The 19,994-nt window shown below is 53.0% G+C and overlaps 1 protein-coding gene across 5 annotated transcripts in view; it reads right to left on the bottom strand.

The window, feature by feature from the left end:
- Positions 1–263: 263 nt before the first annotated feature.
- Positions 264–19,994, bottom strand: part of ADCYAP1R1 (ADCYAP receptor type I) — a 37,832-nt gene continuing 18,101 nt past the window's right edge. For 2 of the 5 annotated variants that reach the window (XM_065884088.1, XM_065884086.1), the window contains exons 8-16: positions 19,622–19,754; positions 18,619–18,772; positions 18,126–18,186; positions 17,445–17,514; positions 13,398–13,489; positions 6,415–6,498; positions 3,126–3,255; positions 1,697–1,738; positions 264–488 (exon numbers count right to left, since the gene is read on the bottom strand). In XM_065884088.1, coding sequence (XP_065740160.1) covers positions 300–488; positions 1,697–1,738; positions 3,126–3,255; positions 6,415–6,498; positions 13,398–13,489; positions 17,445–17,514; positions 18,126–18,186; positions 18,619–18,772; positions 19,622–19,754 — 955 coding nt within the window. In that variant the 3' untranslated portion in view covers positions 264–299. The remainder of the gene's footprint in view (positions 489–1,696; positions 1,739–3,125; positions 3,256–6,414; positions 6,499–13,397; positions 13,490–17,444; positions 17,515–18,125; positions 18,187–18,618; positions 18,773–19,621; positions 19,755–19,994) is intronic. The other 3 variants (XM_065884085.1, XM_065884090.1, XM_065884087.1) reach the window with 3 other exon arrangements.

Genomic DNA, 19,994 nt, shown 5'->3' with positions numbered 1-19,994 from the left:
CCTGCCTGAGGTGAGCAGGGACACAAGGTAGAGGGGATGGGATGGGACGACTTTCCCAAAATTAAGGAGTATTTACATGTCTGGGGTCAACGCCCAGGGGCCCACGGTGGGCGGGGCCAGCGCCAAAACGGGGAGGGGAAATACCCGTCTGCGCCCTGCATCCTTCTCCCACCTCGGGGAGCTGGGCTCCCAGCCCAGGGCCAGCCCGAAGGGAGAGAAGAGGCACAGCACGCGTGGGCCGGCGCCCACCCACCCGAGCCCCAGCCGCTGTTCCGAGGAGAGGAGTGGGCAGGGTGGGCTCAGGTGGCCAGGTTGTCGGCTGGGAGGCCAGACATGCGGATCTGGGAGCTGCTTTTGCTCAGGATGGAGAGCTGGGTGCCCCCGTTCACCCCGCTGCTGGCCAGGGACGGGTGCCGGTGCTTGAAGTCCATGGTGAAGTAGCGGTTCACCTTCCAGCTCCGCCACTTCCGCTTGATCTCCGCCTGCACCTGCGGGGGTCAACTCGGGCGGTCACTTCTGGGCGGACACCCTCCCACACCTCACCTGCCCGCCTGCCGGCCCTGGGGCCCCTCCCAGGCGGGCACTCCCATTAACGGTGGCTACAGATGAGGATCGCCTGGAGAGCTTTAAAAACCCAGATGCCCAGACCATAACCAAATCTCTGGGGTGGGGCACCCATATGTTTTAAAGCTTCCCAGGGGATCCCAGTACGCCGTTAGGGTTGAGGATCAGTAAATAAAGCACCCTTCTGGGCCAAGACCACCCCCCCGCCCCGTGTTGCTGCTAGCATGGTGCGCGCAGGGCATGCCCAGTTTCAGCGTCCACATACCCACCCCCTTTGCCAGCACTTTTGTGCGGTGCAGGCACCCTCCACCTCCAGTTCCGGCTCCCACTTCCACCATCGGTCCTGACAAGCTACTTGTACTCCGACTTCTTGTGTCTCCCAGCCACTCCCTGCAGGGCCCTGTCTGCCTCTCCACATCTACCCTTATCTGACCCTTCTGTAGGTGGTCTGAGCGAATCTTCTTATTTCTCAGATGCAAGAAGAGGAGGAAGCCTGCCATGGTCACCCAGCCAAGGCCCAAGCACTTGGTGCAATGACTTCTGCCCGCTCTCCAAAGCCATCCACCCATTCAGCCCCCATCCCCATCTCAGCATCTCTGTTCTGCACTCTGCTCAAAAGCCTCACCCTAACAGGCCTGGAAACGGAGCATTACTAGAAGGTTCCAAGCCGCTCCCCAGGGTCCCTCAAGTCCCGCTCTTACAGGGGATGGGTTTGGGCAGGCAGGCCGGCCTGCTGGGGGCAGGGCTGAACTTTGGATAGCTCCCCACTCAGCACCCCTGCCCATCACCAGCCTCAGAAACTGTATGTACCATTTCCTGTGCCTTGTCCTTCCTCACTTTCGGTTCGCCCTGACTAAGGTGTGTCTTCTGGTGAGAGCGCTCCCAGGTGGGTCTGCACTCAACAGTTGGTGCCTTTATGGAGGGAGCTCGGCTCCGGAGGCTGGGCCTCAGCTACACAGCAGGCAAAGCGGGAGAGAATCTGGCACAGGGTGGAGGCCGTCAGGAGACGCCAGCACGGCTGCCGGCCCCCTCCTGTAGGTCGGGAGGATCAGCCCTGTGCGCCCAGCAGGCCACAGCCCTGTCTGCTCCCCAGCAAGCTGTACCTCCACTGCTAAGAAGGCCAGGATCTTACCTCCCCGTTCAGAAAACAGTAGAGAACAGCCACCACAAAGCCCTAGGGAGAGAAGACAAACAAAACCTGAGAATGCCAGCAAGGAGCCCTCCACCGGGAGTGTGTGGGAGGCCGCAGGAGCAGCGAGTGACAGCAGGAAGCAGAAAACTAAGATGATCTGAATGCAGGCACCTGCCTGGGAATCCGCGGTAAGATGGGAAAAGTTCTGTTTCACCAGGATGGCCACATCCATGAAGCCAAGTGGCTGGCGGGGGCATTCCCTCCCACTGACAACCCTGGCTTTGGATCTCACATTCCCTTGGTCAAATCCTTCCCATTCCCAAGGGCCAGCTCTAACCCACGTTCTAGAGGAGGCCTTCCCTGCACGCCCCAGAGTGTCCTCTGGGCTCCCCAGCCAGCCCGCAGGCCCCCTGAGGGCAGCAGTCCTACAGGACAGAGCAGTCCTGTCTGTATCCACCACCACCTCCCCACTCCACCCTCCCGCGGCCAGACACCCTTGTACGCAGAACACACAGAACACCACAGAAGTGCCTGGGGCAGAGTAGGTGCTCGGCTCTTCTACACACATTCTTGACTTATATTCTGTGCATTTAGAATTCTTGTGCTGAGACAGGAAGCCCAGGCTCTGACCCCCAGGCTGGGGCTTACGTCAGCAAACCTCCCAGCCTTCCCAGGCTAAGAACCCGAACAGGTAAAATGGCCTTGAATTAAAATGGGGCAAGGGAGAGAGTCCGGTCAGATACACAGAATAACTTTGAGACCATCGAGGTCAAATACTCCTCTAAACAGCTGGACTAGGGAGAGGCGCTCTATCCTGGGGACTTTCAAGGGAGCCACCCACCGCCTTCACTGCCCCACTCACGCGCCCACCTGTTCATTTACTCACTACGCATCCTCGCACTGACTCACTCACCCCTTCACTCACTCATTTACAGCCCCGTTTACTGACTCCTTCATGCATGGACTTACTAGTCTCTGGCTCCCTCATCCCCTGGATCACTTATTTACGTATCTGTTTGTTCATCCCCGTTCACCTCATTCAGCTCCCTGTGACCAGATCCTGTGCTGGGTAAGCTCCAGCACTCACGGGGTGCATGTTCTACAGGCTGAAGTCAAAGAGGTCTCCTGAGGCCACTGTGCCCACCCCCAGGGCCGATGGTGAGGGGCGGGGAGCTGCCGCCTTTGATTGCCCAAGGGAGGCCTGGTTCAGGACACCCGGACGCGGCAGCAACAAGAAAATAACAGCTTGTCTTCTCGTGGGAGCCTAGAGGGCGGACAGTAGAAAGGGCTCTCCCAGCTCCCTTCTAATCTAGTCCTATTATTCCAGAGGTGGAACCTAGAATAGGTTAAAGACGTAGAACCACCAACAAGGTAGAGGCCAGGGCCCTGGCTCCCCATGAGTTCTGCCCTCCACACACACCACACCTACCTGGAAGGAGCCCAGCCCCAGCTCAAACACAAGTCTCTCCCTCTTGCTGACGTCCTCTGGGGAGAAAGCAAAGACCGTGTAGTGGATTCCAAATAGTGGGATGAGCAGCAGGGTGGACCGGGCGAGCCGTCTGTGGGGAAAGAGCAAAACCTCTGCTCCGGGGGCTGCCAGGGCTTGGGGCCAGAGCCATGCAGGGCAGAGAAGCCCAGTCCCAGCCCCTACTCTCCCCCGGAGCTGGGGCCCCTATCCATGGGCTCCCTCAGGATTCTCTCCCGGTGCGTGGGGCCTGGGGGAGATGGCAGCCAACAGAGCCCAGGCTTCCAGAACTCCCTGGGAAGCGCTGGGGAGACAACCCCCTGTCTGCAGGGCACCCATCCCTCTAGGCCATGCCAGTATCCCGTACAACCACTAAACATGCACATGTGAGTATGTGACTTACACAGACCCTTTTTGGGAGGTGCGAAACCTTTGGGAAAAGTGAAGTCGGGGCAAAACCCTGGGATGGGATTTGGAAGGACAACACAAGGTGTCCTCAAGCAAAACAAGTATTCTCCTGCTCTGAAAAGCAGCTCCCTGTGCCTGGAAGGAGCAGCCCCTAGGGAACCACAGAGACAGTCGGCTTTCCTGAGTCTGGGGCTAGCCAGGCATGCTCGTGGAGAGTGATGGAGAGGCGCTGATGACAGGGAGGCGGGTGGGGAACATTGGGTAGACCACAGAAGGAGAGACATGGGAGGGGTCCCAGGAAGGGTTTACTGACTCCGAGCATAAACAATCACCGTCTGGCAGGAGGAACCTGCCACCTGGGAAACTGAGTCGGGGGAGCAAAGGCTGTCTGCTCAGGTGGGAGTAGAACGGGCAAGGGAGAAACGGCCCAAGGGACCTCAGTACTCTCTGAGGCCAGCTCTTCTGAGGTTCCTCTGACTGCAACTGGCTCCTGGGCCCAGTGGGGAGGGGCTCTTGTCTGAGAGGGTGGGGAACAGAAGCCACGGGAAAACATCAAGAGTAGGCATGGCGACGTGCTCTTTGTGGGTCCTGCTCCGGGGGGAGGGCGGCTCCCAGATGGTCTCCAAAAGGGGGGACCCCGTCTCTGCCCACCCCAGCAGACTGGCTCCCTTTGGATCTCCTGGAAGAGCCAGCCCCGCCTTACAGGTGCAGTCCGCCCCCTGGGCCCTCCTAGCAGAGCTCGGGCAGCGGGGAACGGGGGTGGCCGTTTGACTTGGGGCAGTCACACCGTGTGCCCCTCCCTCCCTCTTTCCCATCCCAGCCTTTCTGGGAGAGAATGTTCTACTGAATGTGGGGCCTCCGGATTTCAGGAGAAGAAGAATCCGTTGAGTCTGAGTGATGCCCTTGGCTTACCGAGAAGGAAAGGATGGGGAAGGGGAAGAAAGAAAAGCAGGGGAGGAGACACAGCGGAAGGGGAAGGAATAGCCTGGGGAGACCTTCAGGTGGACCAAGGCTCAGTCCCGGAAGGAAACAGCCCCTCGAGTGCCCAGTGCCCACCAATCCTCCCCGTGCTCACTGACTGCCCATTCTACAGGACCTGGGGGTGCCTGGACCAGAGCGGGCGCCAACAGGATCTGACGGGCTCCCACTCAGAGCCCAGCTGAGTTTGGGAGTGGTCTAGCCTCTCATCTGTCTGTCCTCTCTCGGATGTGGCTCTCTGAAGGCAGGCACGGGACCTCACTTAACTGTCATCTGCCCTGGCCAGCACACGCCATGCACAGGGCTCACACTCGGAAAGTGTGCGTCCATGAAGGGACGACCACACGGGCCCGGGATGAACACCTGGGAGCCCAGGTCCCGCTCGTGCTCATCTCTAGGCACCCAGAGGGCAGCGGGAAGTGCTGGCTGGAGGATGAAAGTCCAAAAAGAAGAGGACAGTGGCCTGGAGACGCAGGCGTGTGGACATCTGGCGGGGGCCTCTGTGACCCTGCCTAAAGGGGTTACTTTAAAAGAGCAGCTTAACTCAAGAAGCTGAGGAGGGAAGGCAGCCCTGGGATGTGCCGCGGTCCCTGCCTTCTTGCCTCCTCTCCCCAGAATGGATCCGTTTCCAGGGATCTGCCCCTGACGTTTGAAAAGTGCCCTGGAAACCGAAAGGCCAGACTTCTCCAGCTTCCGTGGTGGTGGTGGATGGGACGGGTTTGGTACGTGAGAAACACAACCTTTCAGGCCCTTCCCGGCCCCAGGCAGATGTGGCGAATGCAGCAGGGCGTCCCACAGTATAGTCCAAGGGCAACGCCTTCCCTCCCCTGTGGCCCCAGTGCAGCCCAGGAATAATCAGGGACTTCTGCCAGGGACCCAGGGCACCCCCGTGACTCCTTTTGGTAGATGGGACAGTGGAGGCAGGTGAGGAAGTCACTGGGTCTCAGAGTCCGAGGACCTCTGTCCTTCGGAGGCCTTGGGCTGGGAACATATGGTGTGAACCTTGGAACCCCGCGTTGAGAAGTCACAGACTCAACGCTACGATCTGGTTAACCCAGAGAGACCACGGCACAGGGCCTTAGCCTCCGTCTTCCTGCCCCAAGGAGGCATCACCGGGCAGAAGAGGCCTAAAGAGTACAAAGAAGAGCTCCAACGGTCAGAGCCCCCCGAATTCCAGTGGGCTCCCCCACTTAAAGGGATGTCCAAGTTGGAGCTGAGGCTCCAGCAAGAGATGCCCCAGGGACTAGTGCTTAGGACTCCCTGGGTTCAAATCCTCACCCTGCCAACCGTGTGGCCTCGAGCGAGTCATTTCACCTCTCTGCGCTTCAGTTTCCTCACCTGTAAAATGAGGATAATACAAGTACCCACCTAATAGGCTTGTGTGGGGAGTCAGCCACTCAGCATGTTCGGTGGGAGTGAGGTGTGTGGGGTGAGGGCCCCGCCCCCTGCAGGAGGACAGCCTAAATGAACTCAAGCTCAAGGCCCTTAGAAATAATTTGGCAGTTACAAAGATTGAAACCCAGAGACGTGGGGATTTGCGGAAGACCACACGTCAGGACAGCAGCAGCGGCAGAGGCTTCAAAGCTGCTTCCTGCTCAGCATCGGCCGCGCCCCAGCTGCTCCACAGTGGCCACAGCCCCATGCCCGCAACCTCCCCTCCTGCCCCAGGCCACGAGGTTGCAGAGAACTCACAAGACACACAGATGTCAACATGCAACAGCTGGGAAAGGGCTTGGGGCTGGAGGCACAGGCTCGCTCCCTGCTCTCCTCCAGCCTGGGCGGACGCAAGCTCTGGGCGGTGGCAGCGGCAGCATGCGTCCCCCTCCCGTCCAGAACACCCAGCGGCAGCCACGCCACGCACACTTACAGAGTAATGGTGGACAGTTCTGACATCTTGCAAGGGTGCTGCTGAGCCCGCTGTGGCCTGCAGTAGCATTTCTGCACGCAGCTGCTGGGTGTGACAAGACGCGCATTACTTCAGCCGCGGGCACTGGGCAACGAGAAACTGAGGTGGGACTTAGGGCGACACGGCCCACAGGGCGGGCAGAGAGGCCCAGGGTGCAGAGAGAGACAGGGCCGGGGCGTCACGTGGAGGAGAAGGAGGAAGCCAAGGGCCGAGACGTGGTCAGCTCTGGACGCAGAAATACACACCTCTACATATATACGCGTGTGCACGGACGCACAGGTACACGCGAGCCCTCACACTGGGAAACCGACAGGTGGTGGGGTACGGGAGGGAGGGAACACGTGTGTTTGGAAGGTGGGGCCTGACTGGGGCTCACGCAGGGGACCAGGAACTGTCTCCAGAGTCAGCTCCAGGCACAGAGCATGGCCTTGACGGAGATCCCTCAGCAAGATGGGCAGCTGGAAACACGCCATGGACCTCACGCTGGCCCAGCCCTGGAATCAGGTCATTTCTGCACTTGCTTGTGAAAACCAGCTGGAGCACCCACTGGTCGTCCCTCCACCCTCCCCTCCCGCACCTTCCTCTGACCGAGCCCCCGGGTACCTCAGTGTGGGCCTAAGGGGAGCAGAGGCAGGATGGATGGAGCAGACCCATGAAACACTACACATCCACCATGTAAGTTAAAATTAAGTGAAAAATCCACTTCTTGGGTTGCCTGAGCCACACTACAAGGGCTCGGCAGCCACAGGCAGCTAGCGGTTCCTGGGCTGGACAGCACAGGTCTGGGGCATTGCCAACACTGCCCAGAGTTCTACTGCACAGTGCTGGCTAGCCTTCTCGATAGAAGTTCAGAGGGCAGGGGCTGAAGGCTGAGAGAGCACCTTTCGGGCTCTGCCCCGCTGCCTGCGGAAACGAGTCACCTTAAGGAGACACCCACAGGTGGGCCCAGGATGCCCGTCCAGCTCTACCTGGCACTGGGCGAGACACAGAGCTCTGCCTCCTCAGAGAGGTCTCAGGCTCAATCTCCACCTGCTTGTGCTTGGGTCGGCACAACTCATTTGTCTCCATCTCTGACAAACATGGAAGAAATGGAGTAAGAGCTGTGCCATCTCGTCAGACTGCAGAAGAGGTGCCCATTTCACACCCCCTCCTCAGGCACCGTGTGGCGGAGCTCCTAGTAGCTGCTGGCGAACTGATCAACCTGAGGGGGTCGGATGCAAATAAGAACAGATACGCACAAAGAGGCCAGACCTCTGGCATTCATGGATTCATGATTTGCGATTCCCACTCTTTTAAGAGTAAGTCTGAAGGTCCTTGACATGTAGTGACACGTCATTTTGCTGAGGCGAACATGTGAATCACACACTTCAAAGATGGGGCAAGCCGACGTCCACCCAGCATCCTTGCCTCAGTTATGTCTGTGGTTCTCTCATTTAATTAACAACATGTTTCAATTCACACCAGACTGTGAGATGGGCACTAGTGAACCATTATACAGATGACGGATGCTATGATGCTCTGCTACCCAGACCAGCAGGATCAGTACCACCTGAGAGCTTCTTAGAAATGCAGAATTTCAGTGGCTGGCTCAGACCTGCTGCATTTTAACAACATCCCTAGGTGCTCCACCTGCAAATCAAAATTCCAGGAACACTGTTGTGAGGAAGTCATGTATTTGAGAAGTTTTTCATGTGCCTCAATGAAATGTCAAAGGTCTGTTTTGTACACATACAAAGAGACAGATGGACACATACAAGTATGTTCTCCTCAATAATTAAAAGAGCTTAATTGGGTATTCAGGAATGGAAGCCATTCTAGTCTTCAAATTTATTCTCTACCTTGCCCAGATTGAAAGGTTGACTACTCTCTCCTACAGCCAGTGGCCTGACCCCTCAACCTTGGCCTGGAAATCACAGAAATCAGGGTCCAGGAGCCCAAGAGCCCAAACCTCAGATGTCACTTCCTGCACACCCAAACTCTAAAGCTTCAGTTGTTCTCCTCAGAGACCCCCTTTCCCCAAACCTCCAATGACCGTTCAAAAGGATCCAGTGAAAAGAAACAAAAAGAAAAAGGGGTGGCAGAAAAGCGAGAGACAGGCATGAGAAAGAAAGACGTCAGAATCTCTGAAAAGTCACTTGTTAGTGAAAAACAGAAAAGAAATGCAATCAACAGGAAGAGATAAACCTAGGCTGGCTGATCAGCTCAGTTCTCACTTGGATCCAAGGGAGGACAAGAAACTCAGACAAGGGTAGCGGATGGAGGCTGCTTGGAGAACCCCACAGCAGGTGCACGGCTCACACCCACATCTGCAAGTCAGGGAGCCCTGGCTCCCAGGCCTGACTCTGCCAAGGTTTTGCTGTGTGTCTGCAGGAAGGTCAAAGCCACTTCCAGCCCATCTACAACCCAGGGATGCAATACATGGTTTCTTCTGACCCTGCTTTGGTCTCAAGCGAAACTCCATGAACGCTGCGGTGTCTTTTGCGTGCGAGGCTGCCTGGGCTGTGGCCCCTGGATGCTAGACAGAGACCCCTGCAGGGGAGCCCTTTGTGGGCAGCACCCCTGTCTATTTCACCCTGCTCCTAGTGGTCGGCATAGCACTGGACACTCGGCAGGCCCACAGAATGTTGTGACCTGAGCTAAACATTCTCCATAGGGTCCCTCCTGGTGCTAAGATGCTGTGTACCCCCAGAGCCCCGGCCCAGTCCCCAGGGAGGCACTCCCCACCACACTGGTACGCCAGGCAGCAGCCCAGTTCAGCAGATCTTGGAGTTTCCCTGCCCACCCTCCTTCTCCCCCGCAACTGAGGACCAGCCAGCCCTCAGTGCCCCTGGCCTGACCTGGGGGTCGGGGCACCTGAGCTCAAAGCTTCATTTGACCACTGACTTGCTGATTTTAGGTGTTGCCACTTTCCTTCTCTGGACTTCAGTTTCTCCACCTGCAAAATGGGGGCAAACATTCCCTACTGCCAATCTCTAACAGGAGCTGAGAGGATAGGGTGCTCCCAGACAAGGGAGAGAGTGCTTTGGAAGGAGAAGATAGAGCCCCATGTGAACTGAGAGCCTTAGGCTGTGGGCTGAGGGCTTCCCGGCTGCACTTCTGCCTAGACATGGAAGAGTCTGTCTTCAGAGGTGAACGTCATCCCTCCGACACTGGGTAGGTCACAGCCCTGCTGAGCTATATGCTATCGGGTTGGCCCAAAAGTTCGTTCGGGTAACATCTTACGGGAAAAACCTGAACAAACTTTTTGGCCAACCCAATACATCACGGTGTCTGTTCTCCTTCCTTTACCCCAAGGTGCCGCGGGGACCTGCTCTGTGGGATGCCTGAGGGAAATACAGATGGGGTTTCCCTCCCCGACCCCAGACCCAAGAGGCAGCTCCCAATGCCCATCTTGCAGCAGGGAGAGCACTGGGAATAAAGCCAGCTCACTGCAGGGCCAGGCCTGAGATGCTCTCAGCACAATCAGTGTCTGCCCTGAAACCTCACCCTCCTGTTTCTCAACCAGTTGGCTTCTCACAGAGGTAAACTCTGGTCCCCAAGACAAGGCAGGCTAACCTTACCCCAGAATGGGCCTGAGCCCAAACCATCTGCCCCAAACCAAGTCGAGCCTAAGCGCAGGCTTAGCCCCGACCCAGGCCCACACTCCATGCCTGGCCACTGCCCAAGTCCTGAGCCCAGCCACTCCTTCTACCAGCCAGTGAGAGAATGGAGGTGGCTCAGGGCCACTGTCCCCCTGCCGGAGCCTCAGGCCCCAACAGGTCCCTCTGCGGCTGGGTTGGGAGCGCCGTCTTGGTCTAGGGAGGAGGACAAACCCTTATCATCTGAGCAGCTGGAACCAACCTACAGGAAGGGGAGTGAATGCTGGTCTGAGGGCACAGGCAGGGGGTCCTCTCGGGCTTTCTTGGGGATGCCCAGGCTTAAATTTGTTCTGGAAACAGGAAAAACCCGGAAAGCTGTTGTGGGCAGATATGAAGGGATATCAGCCCAACACATAACTCTGTTGACCCAAGGGGACTCGGACGCAGCCCCGAAATCTCCCTCTCCTACCATGTCATGCCCCTTTTTTAATGCCCCCCATTGTCTACCCCCTTCCCCACTTGCAGCAGACACCTCCCAGCTCAAAGCACTCCAGGTGGGGCAGTTTTTTACAAGGCTGGAACCCACTAGGGCCTCTCCTTCCAGGAAGCCTTGTTTAACACTATCTTCTTGTCTGTAAAGTCTCTGAGGGTAGAAATGATGGTGCAGTCGAGTTTGAAGTCAAGGGTCTGCCTGCACTGTGGCTATGGCTTCACTCTTTCCTGCTGGATTCATCTAACTTCACTGATAACTAGTTCCCTTGGCTGTAAAATGGGGATTATAGTTAATCCAGATTTGCCATGTGGGCATTAAACGTGCATGTACTGAATGGCAAGTGTTTTTAAATGCTCTGCAGTTCTTCGCGGCATGGCCACTTTGAATGCCCCTCACTTTCACCAGTAGGGTCTCCTGGACCCTAGAAACACTCAAGCATGATGCTGCATTTAATGGGATCAAGCTGATCCCTTGTCCTGTGTCAGCCCTCCCACCTGGCTTGCAGACCACATCCACATGAGGTTTAATCTTTGGGGCTTGAGACGAGCACAAGTTTAGATTTCTCTCAAAAAAAAAATGTGCTGAGATTTGAGGGGGATTTTTTACATGATAAAAGTAAACCAGAGCTTCCCTGGTGGCGCAGTGGTTGACAGTCCGCCTGCCGATGCAGGGGACACAGGTTCGCGCCCCTGTCCAGGAAGATCCTACATACCGCGGAGCGGCTGGGCCCGTGAGCCATGGCCGCTGAGCCTGCGCGTCCGGAGCCTGTGCTCCGCAACGGGAGAGGCCACAACAGTGAGAGGTCCGCGTACCGCAAAAAAAAAAAGAGTAAACCAACTACAGCCATACCCCTGAGATATTGTGGGTTCGGTTCCAGACCACAGCAATAAAGCGAATACCGCAATAAAGCGAATATTGCAATAAAGCAACTCACATCAATTTTGTGATTTCCCAGTGCATATAAGGGTTATGTTTACACTGTCCTGTAGCCTGTTCAGTGTGCAACAGCTAAATGTCTTAAAAAAAAGTACACACCTTAATTTGAAAACACTTCATTGCTAAAAAATGCTAATCATCTGAGCCTTCAGTGGGCCATAGTAGTAACAAAGATCACTGATCACAGGGCACCACAACTATAATAATGAAGAGGTTTGACATATTGCGAGAATTACCAAAATGCGATGCAGAGACACGAAGTGAGCAAATGCTATTGGAAAAATGGGGCTGACAGACTTGTTCAACACAAGGTTGTCACAAACCTTTAGTTTGTAATAAAAGCAATAACTGCGAAGCACAGTAAAGTGAAGCGTGATAAAACGAGGCATGCCTGCAGCTGGTTCTTTAAACGTTTGTACTTAAATGTATAAACCCTGTGCTAATTACAGATGGTTCTTATCTATGCATTAGGAAGGCCTGACAAGACTCTACAGCTCCCAGTCTACAATTTACCTTGAAAACCCTGGCTCCACACTTCCCTCCCTCCAGACCCTGGGGTTCTTGCTGCCTGGGGAGGGATGTCCAAGCTGGTAAAGTATGTCCGGGGGTCAACAGAGGGTCCTTACTCGGGCTGCAGCTGAGCCACCATGTATGACCCTGCACAGGCAGAGTGAGGGGAAGCTAGGAGAGGCCCCAGAGGAGAGGTGCCAGGGACCTCAGAAAAAGAAACAGATCCTACCAGGAAGCAAGGTGGGGCAGGAGCTGGGGGAACCATGGTTGCTTAGAGCTCAAAGGAGAGACAAGGCCGACTTTGCTACCCACCAGCTTCAGAGGCCCGAGATGACTGCTAGCGTGGGAACCAAGCCACCCTCAAGCAGGATAAGCAGGCCAGACGTAAGGATGTGGTTTCTGACACTGGACCAGAAAAGGTGAGGGGAGCGGAGGGGCCCTGTTTTGTGGCTCCTGGAGAAGAAGGCAGGAATGATCTCGCCGGGGCAGCTACTTGCAGACAGCTGGCCCTACCAGCCCATCAGGGCAAGGCCTCCAAGAGTTTATGACTTATGTGGATGAAAAATTTTCAGCTACGTAACATACACATATAAGCAAAGGTTGGTGAACATTTGCCAAAACATGAAAAAATAAAGGGCAATAAATGGAGAGCCAAAAGAAGGAGGGGAGGGGCGGTCAATGTAACCATCCTACACGCGGGGAGAAGCAAGCCTGACGGAACCAGGCCCTAGGCTAATCCCTGCCGCCAGCAGAAGGGCTACTATCACAGGAGAGTACCCAGGCTGAACAGAGACCAAGGGCGATCTCCACTGACCTGCGGAAGCCTCAAGGAGCCTGAGGGAAGGATCTGGCGCTGATCCCTGAGCAGTTCCTGCCTCTCCCTCTCTCCGGGAGTATGGCAGGGTGGAGGAGCCCTCTGCTCGAGTCTCTCTGCTGTCCCACTTGTCCACTGGGCAGCCCATCAAGGTTCTGAGCCCCAGGCTGCAGCCTCTGATGGAGGCCGGACCAGCCCCCTCTGGTGCCACGAGAGCACCTCAGCTCCTTCTAACCTGCTCTCTTCTTAAACTGAGGACGCAACACACACGGCTTCCACGCCAGAGACTGTCCTCAGATTCCCTGTGCCTATCTGGCCCCTCCAGCCAATCACAGGGCACCAACCTGCCTCCCCGGGGCCGGAAGTGCCTCCACAGCACACACACCCAGATGGTCATGTTCTTGACCACAAAGCAAGAAGGCTTGAGATGGAAGATGACTGAAGGAGAGGTGGGCAACTATATTTTAAAGGTACTTTAACCCAAAAGAATTCCTGCCAATGCCCATGCTAGGGTACCCCATCAGCGACACCCAGGCCTTCTCCTCCTGTGTCCTGTGTGCAGGGCCCATACACCTGTTGGACTTGACCATGGCATTCACCTAATGGTACTTACAAGTAGATGCTGGACTCGTTGCCTCCCATGTCTGGAGACTGAAGTTTCTGCACAAGGATGACAATGATGCCGATGAAGAGCACAAAGTTAACCTGGGAAGCAAAGAAAAACCAGATGAAAATGATTCTGAGCAAAGACTTTCCACACCCCGGCCTCTGCACTGTCTGTTATTCCCCCAACAGGGCCCTCCTCCCATCCAGTCAAGACCCCATCTAGGCTTATCATCTTAAGACGGCAGCATGAGAACACTCATTCACCCCCCAGCCTCCCTCCATATCACTGAAATGACAGGAGAGAGAGATGAAGAAGAATGCCACAAGAGGACCGAGAAATAGCAAAGATGATCATGAGTGAGCCAGAAAAGGGAGCAATTTCTGGAAAAGAAAGAGCAAACAGTGTCAGGGTGATGGAAAAACTACAGTGCCAAGGAGAGAAGAGGCTATCGCAGAGGTGAGAGCTGTCCTCTGGAGAAACACCAAGTCCAGAGTCACTGAATACGGAAAACCAGAATGGACAACCATATAAGCCTTATTAATTAAAGGACTGCCTGGGGATAGCAATAATGTTTACCTTCAGACAAAAGCTCTCTAAACAAAGTGGGAAGCTGTGTCTACGGTGAGAAAGGAAGAGGGAGGGGAGCAAATGAAAAGAAACAAGGCAACTACACAGCAACACCTGGCTGTAGCAAAGCAGCGCTCAAGGAGGAAACGGAGAGCCTAACACTAACTTAATAAAAAATAATAAATATTGAAAATAGAATAATTAACCATTCAAATCAAAATCTAGGGAAAGAGTACCACAAATTTAAGTTATACAAGAAAGAAGTTAAAGATAAAAACTCATTAAAGAGGGTTTCCCTGGTGGCGCAGTGGTTGAGAGTCCGCCTGCCGATGCAGGGGACACGTGTTCGTGCCCCAGTCCGGGAGGATCCCACGTGCTGCGGAGCGTCTGGGCCCGTGAGCCGTGGCCGCTGAGCCTGCACGTCCGGAGCTTGTGCTCCGCAACGGGAGAGGCCACAACAGGGAGAGGCCCGTGTACCGCAAAAAAAAAAAAAAAAAAAAGTCATTAAAGAAATACAAAAAAAAAAGTAGACTTGATCGATAAAAATAAAATTTTTTGGTTTTGCTCTGCTTGTTTTCACAGATCAAGTAGAATGGTAAAGCCTCCTCCAGAGGGCAGGGTTCTGTCAGTCCTGCTTTCTACTGCATGCTCAGTGTCTAATCAGTACCGGGATTTAGCACAGTAAACACTGTTAACTGCACATGTTAGTCCAAAAGGAGAAAATGCAATTAAGCACATTTAGGGATGAGAAAGAGGACAACAGATGTACAGAATATTTTCAATCATCACAAGGAAAAAAAAATCAAACAAAATGGGAAAATATAAATTAATCAAATCAAGTCAACATGTAGAAAATCAGAATAGAGCAATGACCTCAGGAGAAATTTTAAAAGTACTCAAAGACTTATGCATTAAAAGGCACCAGCCCAGATAATTTTACTGGCCAGTTTCAAAATACCCTTAGGGAAGATGTAATTTACATACTACTTCATTATTTAAAAGCAAATAAAAAGAAAACCTCCCAAATTACCCATGAGGCTAACAAAACCCTAGTACAAAACCTAGACAAGGACAGAAAGTGTGTGCGCGCACACACACCCACGCACACGCCTAAAACCGGAGAACTTACAAAGAACGATGTAAAAACTATAAACAAAATATTAACAGATAGAATTTAGCAGTGCATTAAAAGAACAAACAAAAAAAACAAACAAAGAACAAACAGATCACAGTCATAAAGGTTTTATGTCAGGAATGCAACAAAAATCTACTAATATTTGTTACATTAACAGATTAAAACAACGAACTACCTTTATACCACATAAGATTGGTGAATAGTTCAGTAATGGAAACATCAACAAAAACATAAGAAATGAGCACTTTCGTACTCTGCCTGTGGAAGGCAATTTGATATCCATGAAAGTGTTAAATGTATACATCCTTTGTCCCAGAAATTCCACTCCTGGGATTTACTCTAAAGCATATTCACACATAACTCAAGAGTATGCACGAATATATCCACCACAACACTGTTCATCATGAAGATAAACTGGAATATTATAAATGTCCATCACTAAGGGAATGATCAATTAATGTCTCCAGAACACATCTGATAAAATTCAACACCTATTCCTGACTTTTAAAAAATAAACACTAAAACAAGAAAAGAAGAGAAACTTTGCTAATTCAGTGAAGGTAACTCCCCCAAACTATAGCAAACACCATCCTCAAAGAAACCAAGGAATAAACAGTATAAATATTGGAAATGAAAAGTAAAATGTATTTCCATTTATAGATCATGTAATTTTCCATGAGAACCAACTGAAAATGGATAAGAACCAATAAAAGAGCTTCAAAAGGTAACCAAGAAAAAAATACACAAAAACTAATAGCTTCCCTAAGTCCCAGCCCAAATACACCCACTAGAAAACATAACGAAAGAATGATTCCTAGACACAAGACGAGCACAAACGGAAAGACACCATAAAGGGAAACCTAACAAGACAACTAAAAAAAACTGTCAAAAATGACTCTATGAGAAAGACTGAATAAATGGAGAATCATGCCATATTCTTGGAAAGGAAGACTCAATATTTTAAGAAAACCACTTCTCCAAACTTGTTTATAAATTCAATGGAGTTCCTATAAAAATCTCAACCAGCCTTTTTTTTTTGCAACTTGACAAATTTGCAACTTGACAAATTTGAAAGTCCATCTGAAAAAGTAAATGTGTGAGAAAATTTGGAAGGGGAAAAAATAAGGAAGGGGATATGAGCACACCCAATATCAAAACATGCTGCCAGTTTACAGTAACTTGCCACAGGAAAAGCCAAATCGATTAGTTACATGGAGTAGGAAGTCTGGAACTAAACACAAGTAGAGTACATTGAGTGTTTACGATAAAGTGGCATTTCTACGTAATGGAGAAAGAAGGACCTATTCAATAAAAAGAACTGAGAGGGTGGATGTCCACCCATTGGAAAAAAAATAAGGTTAGCTATCATTTCAGATCAGACAGAGAAATAAAATTTCAGATAGATTAAAGGCATATGTGTAATAATGCAATCTATAAAATTGTTATAAAACAATTAAAAATACTTTTATATCTTAAGGTTGGGAAAGACTTCCATAAACAAGAAATAAGGCTCAGTGCTTCCCTGGTGGCACAGTGGTTGGGAGTCCGCCTGCCGATGCAGGGGACACGGGCTAGTGCCCGGTCCAGGAAGATCCCACATGCCGCGGAGCGGCTGGACCTGTGAGCCATGGCCGCTGAGCCTGCGTGTCTGGAGCCTGTGCTCCGCAATGGGAGAGGCCACAACAGTGAGAGGTCCGCGTGCCGCCAAAAAAAAACAAAGAAAGAAATAAGGCTCAGAATTCATGATGAGAAAGCCTGACGGTCTGACTATATAAAATTATGCAATCTTGGAAGTATACTTACAACATGTATAACAGATGAAGCGTTACTATCTATCGAACAGTAAGAAAGATAACAACTGGACTAGAAAAATGAGCAAAGAATAGATAATAACCAGAATAAAAACAAATTGTCAATAAATATTTGAAAAAAATGCTCTGTTGCACTAGCAATATGGAGAAATGCACATTAAAACAATAAGCTACCATTATCTCCCACAAGGCTGTGCAAAAATTTAAATGATTGAAATTACAAGTGCAGACAATGACATGGGAATACCCTTTGTGACCCAGCAATTCTACTCTGGGGATTAATTCTAAAGAAATATTCACACGTTTTCAAAACTATGCACAGAACTGTTCCTAGTAGCATCTTTCATAATGAGGGAAAATGGGATAAAGATAAATGTCCAACACTCGCGGAAGAGCTAAATAACTTGTGCGTCCTTTTTGCAGACTATAACACAGCCACGGGAGGTTGGTTTGTGTGGTGACCTCTTTATTTCTCCTCCTCCCCTGCCTTTCAGCCCAGGCCTCTGTTTCTTCCCTGCTTCTTGTCCCAAGGACACTCACCATTATGGAGCCAACCACAGGGGCTTTGATCACCCACCACAGAGCCGTGTTGTCATTCATATCCCAGCAGCTGCAAGACAGACAGAAAGAAGAGAGATGATGCTTGGGGGCATCATCTCTCCTGGCTGGCTGGAAGGGATGGAAGGGCATCACCATCTCCTTCCAGCCAGCCCCTCCTGCAGCTCTGAGGAGGGGCTGGCTGGAACGAGAGCTCTCGGGCAGGCTGCACACCCAAGCCCAGCCCTGGTTCAAGTGCCTTGGTCCTTCCCTCTGCTCCCCTGTCAAGGCAGGGACTGGAGCCCAGGAGTGAGGGCACCAGTGGGCTCCTGGGCAAGGGCCACGTTCCCCCTTCAGACCTAGGGCTCTGGGGGATGCGACCTCACCCTCGACATTCCTCCTCCCCTCCCTAAAAGGAGAACAGCCACTCAGAGTTGGGCCCAGAAGCAGAGCAGGACTCTGAAACCTTGCACATTCCCTCACTGAGTCCTGGCTGAGATGTGGCTGGGTGGGTCCACCCGCAGTGGGGTCAGGGTACAGTCACTGCCCAGGGCTGGTGGTACAGCCATGCCCGGCATTGGATGGTTTGCCTGAGACAGTTCATGGGATATCAGGACAGCCGCTGACAACCATCTGTAAGAGCCTCCTTGGGGCTCCGACCCTGGTTCTCGGGCATGTACTCACCCTGTGTCATCGAAGTAGAGCCTCAGCACAGCCCACACGGACACACACACAGTTGGGGTCCCTGGAGAGCAAGAAAAGGAGCCCCGTGATAACTGGAAAACCAATAGGCCCAGTGTCCCCCTCAGACTTAGGGCTTCTGGGGGTCAATGAACCCCTCAGAGCTGGGGTCCCGACCCATGGGACATGTCTCCCTCTCAGACCTGGAGTCCTGGGGACCCTAACTGTCCCTCACACCCAAGCCTCCTGGGGGTCCATGTCTCTCCCAAACCCTGGGCTACTTCGCCTCTCAGGAGGACTCTTGAGTATATCCCCTCCATCAGACAGTGGGCTTCCTACGAGAAGAGCAAGAAAGCATCCAAGAACTGGGAGTGTGCCATCAGCTGCGAGGCAGGTCAGTGCCTCCCTCCTCTGACCTGACGCTCCCGGACGGCAGGACCAAGGACATCCCCGGCCATGAGGCCTGAACCTGTCTGGGAGACAGCCAGTGACCTACCCCAGCCAATGAGGATGTACCAGTAGAAGTATCTCCTCTCGGGGAAGAAGGTCTCCACCAGCAGGGTGAAGAGGTACAGGCCCTCAATGAACAGCCAGAAGTAGTTGGATACGACACAGTAGTGGAAGAAAACCATCACAGCCTTGCATTCCACCTGCAGGGAGAGCGAGGAGGGGGAGGGTGGCACGAGACCCCACCAAACCCTGAAAATCCAGCTCAGCAGGACCAGAGAGGATCCTGAGGGCCCTTCAGCTGAAAGCATGCTCGGGCTTAAACACCCCATGGGTCTGAAAGACTCAGTATTCCTGGATTCAGAGTTTAAAACTGCAGCATCCTATGAGTCTGAGTCGAAGCTGCCATGGAGGCAGACCTGCACAGGTCAGAAAACATGGAACCCCCTTTTCCCCCCAGGCTCATTCTCCCCGACTTTCCCATCCCATCCCCAGTCCCCACAGGAGAGGCAAATAAGGAGGACCCTGCAAGGAGCCTCCTTGGTAAAATAGAGGTTTCAGGCATCACATAGGTTAGGGGAACACCCCTGGCCCCCTGGAAATCTCATAGATCCCCCTCCAAGTGAGCCCTTTCAGGTCAAGGTCTTGTGCTCTGGGCTGTTCTTTCCATCCTGCCCCAACGAAGCCTATCTTTTCTGCTTATCTCCAAATGTATCAGAACTGGGGAGGTGGTCTGGAGGGAACCCCAGCCAATCAGCCCCTTGGCTCCATCTTGGGTTAAACGACCCGCGGCCAAGCCAGCCCTCTCTCTGAGCCTAGTCAAGCGGGACTTGACATTTCCACCCGACCCTCCTCAACTGCTCTGCCAAGGACACACAGAGGCCAAGGGACGGGAAGTGAAGTCCCGCTGGGGTCTCACTGGCTGCTAGTAACCGCATGGTCATTCCTGGGTTCCCGTGTTAACTGGGGTTGACGCCTTAACCTGCAGGAAAACACCTGGACGGCAGGGCGTCGCAGGGAGGGCCAGTCCTGGTAGGGCTCTGCGCACTCACAGTGGAGATGAAGCAGTGGTTGCCGTCCTGCTCAGCGTAGAGGATCCAGTCTTTGATGAAGACGGAGATGGCCCTCAGCATGAAAGACGCAAAGAGGTTCATGTGGATGAAGTTTCGGGTGCAGTGCAGCTTCCTACACCAGCGGCCAGGGAAGCAAAAGGCTTTGAAGTAAGGAACTCCACAGCCTTCCACCCTCCACCTCAGGGTCTGCTTTGGGCCGACTCCACGGCTTTGTCTCAAGGGGGTCCTCCACCTAGACCATCCCCTTCTTCCCACCTAGGCTCTAAACCCTTGCTCACTCCCAGGCCCCTGCCACCTGGCCCCACTACCCTGTGACCTACTCTCTCCTGTGGCCTCTCTTTATCTAGACCAG

This window comes from Phocoena phocoena, chromosome 9 (assembly GCF_963924675.1).
Source record: "Phocoena phocoena chromosome 9, mPhoPho1.1, whole genome shotgun sequence".
NCBI lineage: Eukaryota > Metazoa > Chordata > Mammalia > Artiodactyla > Phocoenidae > Phocoena > Phocoena phocoena.
Note: the sequence above shows the minus strand (reverse complement) of the source record. Positions and strands in the feature narration are given on the sequence as shown.